This window comes from Zea mays, chromosome 3 (genome assembly GCF_902167145.1).
Source record: "Zea mays cultivar B73 chromosome 3, Zm-B73-REFERENCE-NAM-5.0, whole genome shotgun sequence".
Taxonomy (NCBI): domain Eukaryota; kingdom Viridiplantae; phylum Streptophyta; class Magnoliopsida; order Poales; family Poaceae; genus Zea; species Zea mays.
Genome location: NC_050098.1, coordinates 220,736,149 through 220,751,163, shown reverse-complemented (window position 1 = coordinate 220,751,163; position 15,015 = coordinate 220,736,149). Strand labels below are relative to the sequence as shown.

General features: G+C 43.2%; 2 protein-coding genes across 2 annotated transcripts; both read left to right on the top strand.

Moving 5' to 3' along the window:
- The first annotated feature begins 1,596 nt into the window (after positions 1–1,596).
- LOC100194330 (putative protein kinase superfamily protein) lies at positions 1,597–6,932 on the top strand. Its single transcript, NM_001359458.1, has 6 exons — positions 1,597–2,233; positions 4,483–4,604; positions 5,370–5,566; positions 5,678–5,852; positions 6,220–6,354; positions 6,447–6,932. The coding sequence occupies exons 1-6, from the start codon at positions 1,924–1,926 to the stop codon at positions 6,654–6,656; spliced, it is 1,149 nt and encodes a 382-aa protein (NP_001346387.1). The 5' UTR covers positions 1,597–1,923; the 3' UTR covers positions 6,657–6,932.
- Positions 6,933–9,205: 2,273 nt separating this feature from the next.
- On the top strand, positions 9,206–13,602 carry LOC100284692 (HD domain containing protein). The gene is made up of 8 exons (NM_001157587.2): positions 9,206–9,644; positions 9,901–10,025; positions 10,129–10,166; positions 10,348–10,458; positions 10,553–10,632; positions 11,905–11,941; positions 13,039–13,080; positions 13,182–13,602. The coding sequence occupies exons 1-8, from the start codon at positions 9,381–9,383 to the stop codon at positions 13,292–13,294; spliced, it is 810 nt and encodes a 269-aa protein (NP_001151059.2). The 5' UTR covers positions 9,206–9,380; the 3' UTR covers positions 13,295–13,602.
- Positions 13,603–15,015: the final 1,413 nt, after the last annotated feature.

The following is a 15,015-nucleotide window of genomic DNA, read 5'->3' as shown; positions in this document are numbered from 1 at the left end:
TAGTCTATGAAAGATCATTCTTGAATTTTTGCCTTTAAATTGTCTTGTTAAATCTTGTATAATACACTACTAGGTGAGTGCTCGTGCGTCACAGGCCCGAGTTTCTCTTCAACGTCATCCCGGACGGCTCGTGGATGTCGTCCTCCATCTCATAACAATATAACACACATTTGTATATATAAGTTATCGAACTATTATATAATCCCGTTGCAACGCACGGGTACTGAGCTAGTGAAAGACTATAAGAACATATCATATACATAAGATCCTCTTCGTGCACAAATCTAACCTATACATTTTATCTAACAATCAATAGTTGAGCGTGCAGAGTTTTTTTCCAAATGTGCAGCTGAGCACGGGTAAGCGTGGAAGGATTTTTTTATAAAACACGTTACCTTTAGGGATGAAAACGGTCGGTAAATATATAAACCATTACTGTTTTCATATTTTTTATCAGAAATAAAATCGAAAACGGTAACTCCGGAAACGGAAACGATATCGGTATTTCGAAAACATCGGAAACGAAAGTTCGGTACTGAAAATACACCGGTAATGGTCGAAATCTAAAATACGATCAGTAAACATATCAAACTTCACAATACAACAAAGTTGACAAAAGATCACAAAGACCACAAGTTCACAATTCATGATATAACAAGTTCACAATATAACAAGTTCACAAGGATCACAAATTTATAATATAAAAAGTTTATAAAGATCACAAGTTCACAATATAACAAGTTCACAATATAACAAGTTCATAAAGATCACAAGTTCACAGACTCAAAGTTCACAATTCACAATATCCACTCGATTTAGCTGACATGACATGTTTACTCATGAAATATTTATTCCTTCACAGCCTCACAGGAAAACCCTAAAATCCAGTGTGTGGAAAAGACGAACTATCGGCTCTCTATCATTATGTATTACTAATACATAACATGTGCATAGAAAAGGATGGATTCGTTCAAGAGACCAAATCGTTAATCTCAACTGCCTTCCAACACCATCTATCCCTAAAAAAATCTTAAGACGTCCAAAAAATACAAAATAAGTAATTCTTATCTAGAGACGTATAGACAATGCGAAAAAAATCACATGATGGAAAATTCCGAAAAAAATCTGAGACACAATTCCGGAAAATTTCGAGACATAAATCCGGTAATTTCCGACAAAAACCGGTAACCGGAGGAAACGGTCGGTAAAACACCACGCCGATTCCGATAGAAAATTCTGAAAACCGATTCTGTTTGCGAAAAATACCGTTACCGATGAATTCGATCGAAAAATTTTGAAATCGGTTTCTGAAATTCCGAAAAATTCCGAAACCGTTTTCATCCCTAGTTACCTGTTAGGGTCCGTTCGATTGACACGGAATGGAAGACCAGAATTATTCCTACCCAGATTGTTTCTCTAATTTTTATACAATTTGATCAACAAAAACTATTCTTGGTGCATTCCTTCGGAAACGAACCGGCCCTTAGTTGTTGAATGAAAGATCCGGATTGGATTTGTCGATTTGTACACGAACGGGTCCTGTGCACAGACATGTTCACAGGCGAACAGCGCTAGGTCCAAGTGCTCAGTTGCTCACACGAAACCCCTTGTGGGACCCACAACCGCAACACGAGTCCTCGGCTCCTGACCTCCGGGTCTGGCCTCCGGCGTCACTTGCCCTCCCGTACCCCGTGCGGCCGTGCCTACTTCGGCAACCCACTATCTCATGCGCTCACATGGAGACTCCCGCACGAACTGGAATCATCTCCGCCTCGCCACCTCTTCATCTTCTTCCCCAGTAGCCGCCGCCACCACCACTGCAGCAGCCAAACCACGTGACACCTCCCGCGCCGCTCAACCCCACAGCATCCGTTGCCACCGCCGCTCACCTCCCCGGCGCTCCCGGCTACAACCACTGCAAGCATGAGGCAGCCAACCAGCGCGGGCGGCGACGCTGGGTTCTTGCGCGCGGACCAGATCGACCTCAAGAGCCTGGACGAGCAGCTCGAGCGCCACCTCGGACATCCCGCGGAGCGGGTAGTTGGCCCAGTCTCTGGGACAGGGAGCCGCCGCGGCGAAACGGCCAAGCTGGGTCCGGAGGAGCTGACGCCACTGCAGCGGTGCCGTGAGGACTGGGAGATCGACCCTACCAAGCTCATCATCAAGGGCGTCATCGCGCGCGGCACCTTTGGCACCGTCCACCGCGGCGTCTACGACGGCCAGGACGTCGCTGGTATCGTTCAAGCACCCACACTACTTACTTTTTGTACAGCTGAAGCTTACGCGTGCAATAGCGATGACGAGCCAATTTTCATTGCCCATGAACTGTTCGACGACATTGCCACGCTAGTTATCTTTAGCTTTTCATGCCGTGCGCTAGAATTTGGTTTTCTAATCTGATCGATTTCTCCGCAAGTCCATACTAAACTGTGACTCTGTGACTCATTCTTCATTTTCTGTTCCCTGCTTAGAATGGTGAGCAGAATTGATCGTTAGATAGCAATGCCATTTGCTATAGGTGGTTGTTCTAAATGGTTTATTTGGCGAGTTGTTTTCGCCTGTCGTGTCATCTGTGCCTTTTCTTGCCGGCAATTTGCTAAAGTTGACACCTCTGCTTTTTCTCGGCTCCTTGGTGTATTCCGTGACTTCTGTTAGATAAGTCCCCTTACAGCTTTTTGGTATGTAACCGCTCATGTGATTCGAGCCAACCAACAGTTAAAGTTTTTCGTAGGCATGATTCATGTGTTCATCTTATGATGAGCCACTAGAAGTAAGGAGGTTAAAGAATAAAGCTGGCGATTTAGGCAAAAAGTCGCAACATGCGATTGATGTTGCACTTTTCAGGGGACCAGGGAAATTGGAAAGCATCTGAACCGGGTCAATGTTTCAAAAAAAAAAAGATAATAAATACACTGAAATTTGCAGCCAGAAGTTTAAATTAACATTTTGGCATTGTCCCGCTAAAGCAAAATCACATGACTCATGAGAGCATCTCCAACACAGGTCCTAAACTGGGTCTTAAATTGAAATATAGGACTTAAGAGGAAAAAAAAGCTTCCAACAGGAGTCCTATTTCACTAAATTTTGTCAATTAGATTTAAGACTCGGTGTTTGGGTCCTAGATATAGTACCCACGGAGTGGGGCCCTATCTTTCTTTTTTTTCTTCTGAACCCAACCGATTCCATGCTCTTCCGCTTCCTGCTGCGACTCGCCTGAAGCCGCCGCCCCCAAGCCACCGCCTGGCCGTCTCCCCCAGAATCCACCCGCCTGGCCGCCTCCCCAAGCCACCGCTTGGTCGTCTCCTCGCCTGAAGCCGCTGGCTGTCTCCCCCAGAATCCCCCCGCCTGGCCGCCTCCCCCAAGCCACCGCCTGGTCGTCTCCTCGCCTGAAGCCGCCGCCCGCATGGATCCCGTCGACCAAGGGGCGCCACACCCCAAACAGCGCCGCCGCAGCTCCAAATCCCCCTCAACTGCGCCGCCGCAACCACAGCAGCGCCGCCGTACCTCCTTGCTTGCTGCCCTAGATGCGATAGGGAGAGTAGAACCTGGCACCTTCGATAGTCGACAGAGCACACCATCGGCATCTGTACATCGATCTACTGTGGGCAGCGCTGATCCCTCGACGGTGATGCCTGATTACAGGTATTAATACATGACTGTTGTTAATTCTGATTGTGATCAGGGAAACTGCGGGGCATCCTTTGGCGGCAGATTTTAACCGGTAAAGAAAAAGTGGCGGTAAATATTTTAGCGGGCAACAAAAAAAACAGTAAAGGGCTCGTTATAGGGCCTGCTGTTGGAGTTAGAAATGTTAATTAGGCCCTAAACTCTTCAAAACAGGTCTCATTTTAATTTTTAGGACTCCTATTTAGGACCCATGGTTGGAGATGCTCTGAAAAAGCAGAAGCAATTTGTATGTCCAGAACTTTATCTCCCTTTGCATGCTGCCCTCTCAATATGTTTGGCCCACCATCCAATTTATTCACTTATATTCTTAAAATTGGATTAGAATGTTATATCAAATGTGTCCTAGGCATCCATAAGTGCTTTTCAATTATTCGTTACTTTGGCTGTGTGATGGTTCCAGTTTCCTCACTGTCCTCCATAAAGTACCTCCTATCAGCTGTCACGCTTTACTTCCGTGTGTGCTTCATGCTCATGCTAGAATATTAGGTGTCTCATTGTTCCATTTTAGACACCATGCATAAAAGGATGGTAAGTTTGACCCTTTACAAATTATTGTTTGCCATGCGCAACAAAGTGCATCCTATTCGTCAAGAATGTGCTACCTTTGGTCCCCATCAAGTGCTAACCTACACTTTTGAGTTTTGGAATGCGCTTTGTCCATCCTTGGGCAATCATGCTTTCATTCATAAGTTATAACAGATATGGAGTAAAATGCACGTTCACATGATAAACTTTGTGTTTACCATCTTAACTTACATTTCTCAACACTGATTGTCAAATGTTACCATCTTCTAGTAAAATTGCTTGACTGGGGCGAAGATGGCCATAGATCAGAACAAGAAATTGGTGCACTAAGAGCAGCGTTTGCACAAGAGGTCGCTGTCTGGCATAAGCTTGAGCATCCAAACGTTACTAAGGTAATTGTTGCCTGAAGAAGCCCTTTTCCTCCCCCTTCTAATTTCTTAGTTTAAGCCACTCTGCTGATATAAGACACTTCTTCAGTTATTGTATATCTTTGGTTCATAAGACAAAGTCTAAAATTGTTGTCTGATATTATTAATATCAACCTTATGATTAAACTTGGTTACTAACACACGAGGTACTCCCTCCGTTTCGTTTTAGTTGTCGCTGGATAGTGCAAAATTAAACTATCCAGCGACAACTAAAAAGAAACGAAGGGAGTATCTATTTCAATGTACTGAAATATGTGTCCAATCATCCCTATGCTGTTGGTCTTCATATTATTCCCTATGTCTGGGTATCTGACAGCATAGTGAGGGGCATATGCAGCACTAGTGCACTACCATCTCTTTTGATGCTCCGATGCGTCCTAATTTGTTTCAAAGCATGCAATATATCCCAAAGCTAGTCTTGTAACTGCTGGTAAGGGACAACAAAACCTTTCTTGTACCATTTGATACATTACAAATTTTAAGAAAAATAGAAATTTGGAGGTTTTATGGCATTGATTTAGTTGCATATACTATGTGAATTTATTTCAACATGATAGCAAATTTACCTAGGAATATGTAGGAGGTTTGTTTTCTTTTACATCTTTAAAATTCAATATAGATCATCAACTACTATTATTATCTGTTCTTGTTTCTTGTTGCTGAATATTATTGATATCTTTCCAAGCGCAACTAGCTGTCCTAACAACATCTTGAACTTTTACCAAACAGTTTATTGGGGCTATAATGGGCGCAAGAGATTTAAATATACAAACGGAACATGGACAGCTTGGCATGCCAAGCAATATTTGCTGTGTTGTTGTTGAGTACCTTGCTGGAGGTGCGCTGAAAAATTTTCTGATAAAGAACAGGAGAAGGAAACTTGCCTTTAAAGTTGTGGTCCAAATAGCTCTTGACCTTGCCAGGGGGTAAGTAATTGATCGCTTTTTCTTTGTTGATTTTTGCCTGGAATTTCGTTGCTACGTGTCTTCACTCTTTAGTCTCAGAAGATATAATTGTGATATATGTCGTTTCAATAGATTATGCTACCTCCACTCAAAGAAAATAGTGCACCGTGATGTCAAGACTGAAAACATGCTTCTGGACAAGACGAGAACGGTAAAGATCGCTGATTTTGGTGTTGCTCGAGTCGAGGCTTCAAATCCTAGCGATATGACGGGAGAAACAGGGACGCTTGGTTACATGGCTCCTGAGGTATTTGATTTTAACCATCGGTCTGTGTTCCTAAATCTAAAACTGCACACCTGGAGAAGCTATCCTTTATATCGATAGGTATTTGCACGGAAACTACTTAAGTATAAGCTGGAAACGTGCCCTGCATGTAATAGCTGAAGTATCTTAAAGACCACACAGTTACGTGGCCTCTAATATCTCCAGTAAATTGGTCGAAACTGTTCCCTTCTTGAAGCTGCACTATCCATTGTCTCACACCGATGCATCATCTGCAAGGCAGCAGGATTTTTTCATTGATCTGAAATTCGGGATCCTTTCTCTGCACTTGCACTTTTATTTCCTGTTTCTTGAAAGAGCATATCTGGGTTACATTGGCATATGCATGCAGGTTCTCAATGGCCATGCTTACAACAGGAAGTGTGACGTGTACAGCTTTGGGATCTGCCTGTGGGAGATATACTGCTGTGACATGCCGTACCCTGATCTCAGTTTTTCTGAGGTCACCTCTGCCGTCGTTCGCCAGGTGAAAATAAAGACATGCCTCTTTCTCGTTCGGCGTTCCTCGCTGCCATGTTTGTCACTGGAAGCCTGAGGTGAAATGAAAAATTTGCACAGAATCTGAGGCCTGAGATACCGCGCTGCTGCCCGAGCTCGCTAGCGAATGTGATGAAGCGATGCTGGGACGCGAACCCGGACAAGCGTCCCGAGATGGCGGAGGTGGTGTCCATGCTGGAGGCGATCGACACGTCCAAGGGTGGCGGCATGATCCCTAAGGACCAGACGCAGGGCTGCCTCTCGTGCTTCCGCCAGTACCGAGGTCCCTAACGCAGGGTTGTTTATTTATACCCGGTGAAATGATGATATTGGTCTCTACACTACAACTCAGTGTAATCTAATCGCAGAAGTGGCTATATAATGGAGAAGCTTATCATTGCTTGCCATGGGTGTAAATGGATGGGGCGGGGTGGTTGACGATTGGTGTGCTTGTATGCTCGCTTCGAGTTATAATGCTTGCTGTAAGTTAAGGTGTGGACGGAGTTGCTGTTGCCGTTTGCTCACATCGTTAAATTCGTGGGCGTGACATGAAGCAAGGTTATGTACTACGTATTGGATTAACCATCTATTTACATAATGTTAATTATTAAATTACACGTGAACCGTCAGGATATCGGGGGGGTTTTAGAGCGAAGGTAAACTTTTGCTGTTATTATTGTGTGCTAAATCTCTACTATGCACCAAAAACCTCGGGTTCCGCGGGGTAAATCCATTAAAAAAGGTAAATTTTAGCGGAGGGAGCAGCTACAGTTGGCGGGAAACTTGCTTTAGGAAAAAACGTTTTAGTAGCTTATATGCCCTGGGAGGGTTACAATTTTGAAGACGCGGTACTAATTAGTGAATGTTTGGTATATGAGGATATTTATACTTCTTTTCACATCCGAAAATATGAAATTCATACGGGTACGACAAGCCAAGGCTCCGCTGAAAAATCACTAAACAAATACCACATCTAGAAGAACATTTACTTTGCAATTTGGACAGAAATGGAGTTGTAAGGTTGGGATCCTGGGTAGAAACTGGCAATATTTTAGTAGGTAAATTAACGCCTTAGATAGCGAGCGAATCGTCCTATATCGCGGAAGCTGGATTATTACGGGCTATTTTTGGTCTTGAGGTATCCACTTCAAAAGAAACTTCTCTCAAACTACCTATAGGTGGAAGAGGGCGCGTTATCGATGTGAAATGGAGTACGGGATCAGCCCAGAAAGCACAACGAGACAAATTGTTTCTACAGAAAAAGTAGAAAATTAGCTCTCCATAATGATGGGTTTGTTCAAAGTTATGAGCTTAGTTCAGACAAGTGCCTAGTAACATGCAAAAATGTCAGAAGTTTGGATTTACTGAAGCTTAGTTCAGACCGCCCTACTTATGCTGTTGTTCAAATCTCCGCGGTTTGACCGTCGCCGTGTATTACCTCTTCTCTTCCCATTTTATGCAAAAAAATAGGATAAACTTATGCGCAAACGAGGATTTAAACCTTGGTTGTTAGCTTCACGCCTTCACGTTCACACTCACCTAACCTGCTAACCAATAGAACACATATTTTTTAGAATATGTGATATATAGAAACCGCAGAACATGGAAACCGTAGCAATACACATCATGAATTTTAGAATCAAACATAAATTATAAAAACATATTTTTAAAAAACATGGATTTATTTAATTAAACATAAATGTATATAATTAAACATAAATTTATACAAACAAACACGTATTTATAGAACTATACATGAATTTATACAAATAAACATAAATTTATGAAATTATACGTTAATGTATAGAATTAAACATGGATTGATACAAATAAATATGAATTCATAGAATTAAAAATTTATACGAATAAATATGAATTTATAGAATTATACACGAATTTATACAATTAAACATGAATTTATACAAATAAATATGAATTGATAGAACTATACGTGAATTTATACTACTAAACATTTTTTATGCACCAATCATGTGACTGAAATCTTCTAGGACCTATGGAGTGAAGTATTTCTAGATTTTTTATGCAATACTATGTTTTGAGTAATATCGTAATATTTTATGTCATAAGCTATTTGGTTATGTTCATAAAAACATGTTTTGCAAATACATGATATTTTAGATACCAAGATATTTTTAGTTATTGGAAACTCCGGTCCAAAAAATTCCATGGCATTGCTTTCTTTGTTTAATATCATAGTTTACAATATTATATTAAACAATGTTTTTTGAGTTGCCAAAACTACGATATTATTATGACAATAGTAAACTATAATATTGTAAAACTATAGCTTTTTTAATAAATATTGTTACAGTAGTCAGTCAGCACTATAGATGGCCAAAAAGCACGAGGCCCATGAGCCCGGCATGAAGCCCGCTTTTTGGGCCCGGTCCGAGCCCGACACGGTAGAATAAGCGGGCGGGCTTTGACAAGAAACTAGGCACGGCGGGCTAGCCCGGCACGACCCGTTTACCTCTAAGCCCGTCAAGCCCGTTTTTTACACTAAAACGTGCTTACCGGCCCGTTTAACCCGTTTTTTTGGCCCGTTTTTTCGTGCTAAACGGGCCGGCCCGGCCCGTTTAGGCCCGCTGCGGGCCGGGCTTGGACAGAAAATTAAGCCCGCTGGCTCAGCAGACCCAGCCCGGTTTTTGGCCGGGTTTCACCGGGCCCGGGCCGGGCCGGGCCGGGCGGCCCGTTTGGCCATCTCTAGCACAGCCCGGCCGGCGTCGTTCATCTGTGTTTGGTAGTACGGTCGTTCCGACGGTCGGATGCTCACAAGAGAAAAGAGATGCTGTGTGCAAGCTGCAGAGACTGGCGTCCGACCCGATCCCACTCCCACGGTCCCACCTCGCCTCTCGCGCTCCTGCCCACCCAGCCTGTCCGCCGTCTGGTGTCCGCCTGTTCCCCAAAAGCAAAGAGAGGCGCAGAGCCGCCGCCGTTGATCTCTGACCTTTCCGATCCAGAGCCTAGCTCTCACCGTCTACCGGAGCTCTCACCATGGCGGTGAGCTCGCGGTTTCCCTCCCAACCCGCGGCGCGTGGCCTCCTGCGCCGCACCCCGCAGCGCATCCTCCCCGTCGAGCGCACGCCGCGCCGCCTCGCCCTGGTCGTCACCGCCGTCTCTGGGGGACCTGTACCTGGCGGATCGCCCGTTCCCAGGCGGCCGCCACCGCCGGAGGACGCCGCGACCGTGGCACCGACCTCAGTGCCGTCGTCGGCCGCCTCGGCCATCGATTTCCTCACCCTGTGTCACCGCCTCAAGGTACAAGATACTACTAATCATGCTCGTACTAATCAGTCGTCCCCTGATATGTTGTTCCAAGGCCGCTAGGGTCACACCGGAGATGCTCACAATATTTGTAAGAAATTCTAAAGTGCACACAGAAAGTAAAAGTGGCTGCACCGCCTTGTGCATGTGCAATGATTTGGATCAATTCATTCATGCCCCTAATTTCTTTGATGCTTAGGTCCATCATATCACATGATTCTGGTGCCTATTCCTTTTGTTTATTCTTTAGACCACCAAAAGGAAAGGATGGATAAACCATAGCATCAAGGGCCCTGAGTCCATTGCTGATCACATGTACCGAATGGCCTTGATGGCTCTGATTGCTGGTGATCTGCCTGCTGTGGATCGAGAAAGGTCCATCTCTTCAAATTAATCTTTCGCTTTATTGTTTCGTTATGCTTTAGCCTTTGTCATATCTTAGTTTTCTGCTTGGTGTTGACCATCATTCTTTAATCAGGTGTATCAAAATTGCTATTGTGCATGACATTGCAGAAGGTAGGTCAAGGTCATGTGTGCCATGCAGTACACAAATTGTTGGTGTCTTGTATGTCCAATGCACTTATCTGATCATGAAAACTACACTTCACCTGCGAATACTTTATTAGCTTAAATGCTTATTTCATCCACAAATCCCTTTAGTAAATTAGTCAAATATTTAAAATTCTTTGTTTAATAGCTATTGTTGGTGACATTACCCCATCGGATGGTATACCTAAGGCTGAAAAAAGCCGGCGCGAACAAGCAGCACTAGATGAAATGTGCCAAGTTCTTGGTGGTGGGCCAGCTGGTGGGTGCACATTTTCTATCTTAAATGTCAGATCATGTAGAAACTTCCAACACCAAAAGACGAACTATTTATCTATAATACTTTTGTTTTGCAGCTGATGAGATTAAAGAGTTGTGGGAAGAATATGAGAACAATTCTTCTATTGAAGCCAATCTTGTAAAAGATTTTGATAAAGTAAGAAGGCAATTGTTTCTATAATGTTCTTTTATTATTGTTATTTGTCTTTCCAGTGTCTGATCATCATGACTGCTAGTTGTAGCTATGTATATGTTTTTTTTTACTTAGCAGATCCGTCAGATTTACCAATCTTGGTAGATTACATGGTTTTAAAGGCGGCTAGGCGGAACTAGGCGCTCAGCCACCGCCTGAACGCCTAGGCGACGCCTTACTAGTCAAATACCAAGCAACCAAACAGCTGTTACAGGGGGCAGGGAAAGCAGGGGAGGAGGAACATCATTCTTGAGTCTTGACACCTGAGAGAAAGCAGGGGAGGAGGACCTACCAGTCTACCAATCTACCAGTGAGGGGCGCCCAGGGAGGGGGAGCAGCCAGCCAGCCGCGCGCCCAGCGAGCAGCAGCCGCGAGCAGGCGAGCAGCAGCCGCGAGCGGCGAGCACAGGGCACGCAGGGAGGAGCAGCCGCGCGCACAGGAAGAGCCGCGCGCGCAAGGGGAGGAGCAGCCGCGCACAAGGGGAACACGCGCCAATTTACAGGGGCAACGCCCGCCAAAGCTAGCGCATCGGGCGCCAAAATCCAGCGCCAACAAACCCTAGGTTAGGCATCGCCCAGGGGGGAGAAAGGCGTCGCCCAGACGCCTACCGCGCCTAGGCGGACGCCATACTCAAGTTTACCTGGGCGCCGCGGACGCCAAGCAAAAAATGTCGCCTGGACACCTAGGCGTACCTAGGCGTCGTCTAGGCGACGCCTTTTAAACAATGGTAGATTATGAACTTTTAGAGCAAGTTCATCACAAGTACTTGCTCCTGGTTTGTTTTCAATTAGATTGGTGATCAACGATTTGCTTGCTTGTTTGTATGACCTAATAGACTTCTTGTTCTTCATGGCCTTATTTACCAAGTTGCAACTTGTGCATGTTAGTCTTAATTCCAAGGAATGTTAAAGTTACTTTGAGGTTTCTTCCTCATATGCCATAGGTTTAATTCTTCAAAGTATGCAAATTTGTTTTTGTTACATGATGGATATTTCGTGTTTTTTAATTTTTAGTAATACAATTAGTCTCTCCACATTTGCGGGGGAGGGGGGAGGCTTATCTCAGTTTATCTCTTTCTTAGACCTCACTCATGTGGGAGCCTCCGACAATGGGTCGACAATGGGTCTGACCTTTTTTATGTTTAGCAATACAGTTACTTTCATGCATTTTCTTTTCCTTTATTTCTTCGTTATCATGTGTTTTGTGTGTTGTGTGTTGCATTTCATCTTTTTTCAGGTGGAAATGATTCTTCAGGCATTGGAATATGAGAAAGGTAATGACTTTTTGTAATGGCACAATGATTCAAAACATAAGCCTCCTTTAATTGTCCTTGACTATAGTTGGCTATATGGTATGTTCAGTTAAAGTATTCCTGTTGTGAACACTCCAAGGGAGTAAACTGCTTTGTTGATATGAAATGATTTACTCCTAGAATGAAGTATGGATAATAGATTATATTGTTTTTTATGTTATTCTTGATAAATCATTATGATCTATGAGTTTATGCAAAACACATGTAAGTACTTGGCTTGTTGAACTAGCGTCACAGCTTAGGAATGGTGAGTATTGATTGCATTATAACCATACCAATTGCACTTTGTTACCAAACTTTTCACTTTAAAACTGAGGGCAGGTTTGGCAACAATGAACAATGTTTCTCAAAACCATGGTTTTACAATACTATACTTTACAATTGTCATGACAATACCATAGTTTTGGCCAACTCTAAAAACACCATGGTTTTAGAAACATTGTTTGGATACAATGTTGCAAACCATAGTATTTAGGCAAAAGCTAGTCATGCCATGAAAACTTTGGGTTAGAGTGGAGTTTCCAATACTCTAAAAATACCATGGTATTCATAATACTATGCTTTTGAAAACATAGTTTTTATTTTTAGGAAAGCAACCAAACACCTTATGGCATAAAATTCTCTCGTATTCCTATAAACCATGTATTGCATAGAAACTACAAAAATACTCTACTTACAAACAGGCCTCGAAAGACTTCACAATAAATGGTTGTTGTCATGTATTGGTGTTTCACTCATATTGACATGTACAAAGCATTTTAATGCACTGTGTCTTGAGGTGTGTCTAGGGAGATAAGTGTAAAAAACGAAGACACACTATCTTCATGAAGACACACGTCTGGCTCAGTTTTTTAAGCAAAACACAGCTTCACTAGTACAATGTACAACCCACATAAATAGGTTATGTCTTAGAGAATTTTATTAAATAAGACATAAGATTTAGATACACCCCAGTACCTACAGTGTTGTGTCTTCAATTTTAAAAACCGTACCGTTGTACATGCCCTGCTAGCTTAATTCATTTATCCTTCTAACTTAATGCATCTTGAAATTTACAGAACATGGCAAAGTGCTAGATGAGTTCTTTCTCTCCACTGCCGGTAATTTAATCAATCTCTGTTTCCTAACTCACGATGTCCAAAGTGACAATCGTTTCCAGCTGTCCCCTTTTCACTAAACATGTTCTTAACATCTGTTTCAGGCAAGTTCCAGACAGAGATCGGTAAGAGCTGGGCCGCTGAAGTAAACTCGAGGAGAAAGGAGGGATGCGGAAAGCAGGAGCCTTCATCAAACTTCCACGGAAACGTGTTGTGATGGGGACGGTGTGGCCAACTAGAGCCTGGCAAGTTTAAGTGGCCCTGGAGCCAACTTCAGCGGTGGGCTGATGGCAGTTCACCGATTGACACGGCTGTTCAGCCTTCCTAAATAATAACAGGAGGGTTATGGAGTGAACACTAGATTTTAGTCTGGTTAGCTGAAATGTTCGTAGTTGCTCGAAGACCAAGGGGTAGGTAAAACTGTGTAGTGTTTCGTTGTAGCCTGGAATCCAGCGAGGATGAGATACTTCTTCTTTTTTCAACTCCGTGAATAATGAAAGGGCAATGGTGTTTGCCCTTCTCATCTTCCCTGCCCATTTTTATTGGGCAAAATCTATGCACACAGTTACTTAGGGCCTGTTTGGAAGCACCGGTTTTTAAAAGTCTAGTTTATAAAAACTGAGGTGGTTTCCAAACATATCAGTTTATGGTCTAGTTTATAGAAACTAGATTCTCAGTTTTTTAAAAACCAAGAAGTTAGTCTTTCCTAACTAAAACTAGTTTATAAAAAACAGAGATAGTTCTAAATACATTATATAATTTTTTTTCATAAACTAGATTTTAGAAACCGAAGATAAAAACTGGATTCTTAAAAGCTAGTCTTTCCTAGCTAAAACTAGTTTTCGACTCTATAAATTGGGCTTATCTCCTTGATGTGTTAAAGGCCCTCGGTTTCTCCCAAAGGTGGTGTGATTGGATGGCTCTAATTCTGGGCTCATCTTCATCCAAAATAATAATAAATGGAGAGCCGACAAACATAATTAACCACAAGCGTGGTGTACGACAAGGAGACCCCCTTTCTCCATTTCTTTTCATTTTAGCAATGGACCCTCTCCAGCGAATGATCGATAAGGCGGCTCAGGCTGGGCTACTGGGAAGTGTCCTGCCTAAAGGGGCAAAGCTTCGTTGTTCCCTGTATGCAGATGATGCTGGGGTGTTTGTAAGAGCAGACAAGTCGGACCTCAAAGTTCTCAAAACGATTCTGTAAGTCTTTGAAGGTTGTTCAGGGCTAAAGATTAATTTTGATAAAATTGAAATCTTTCCAATTCGGTATCCTGAGTCGCTTTGGTCAAATCTTGCCGAAGTGTTCCCGGGTAAATATGCTAACTTGCCTAGAAAGTATCTTGGTCTTCCCCTCCACTTTAGGAAGATTAAAAGGATCTCCTTGCAACCGCTATTGGAAAAAATCAACAACAGACTGGCCGGTTGGAAAGGCAGACTCCTCTCAAAAGCAGGCAGAGAAATATTGGTTAAATCAGTATTAACAGCCCAACCGTTTTATCACCTTACGGTTTTTCCAGTTCAAAAATGGCTGCTAAAGAAAATTGATAAGATTCGAAGAGGCTTTCTTTGGAAAGGAAACAACCATGAAGCTTGCAGTGGTGGTCACTGTTTGATCAACTGGTCTACAACATGTCAGCCAAAGAACAAGGGGGGTCTGGGCATTCTGAACCTAGAACGCTTCGCAAGGGCTTTAAGAATCATATGGTTGTGGATGCGTTGGAAGGACAGGGATAAGGCATGGATTGGTCTGCAATCGCCATGCGACAAAATAGATGAAGAACTTTTCAATGCATCCACGGTGGTCAACGTTGATAATGGGAGAACAACAAGTTTTTGGAAATCTAGTTGGATCCATGGCCAGGCGCCTAAGAATATAGCACCAAATCTGTTCAAGAAAGCAAGGAAGAAAAACATCTCAGTTTTCCATGCTCTTAG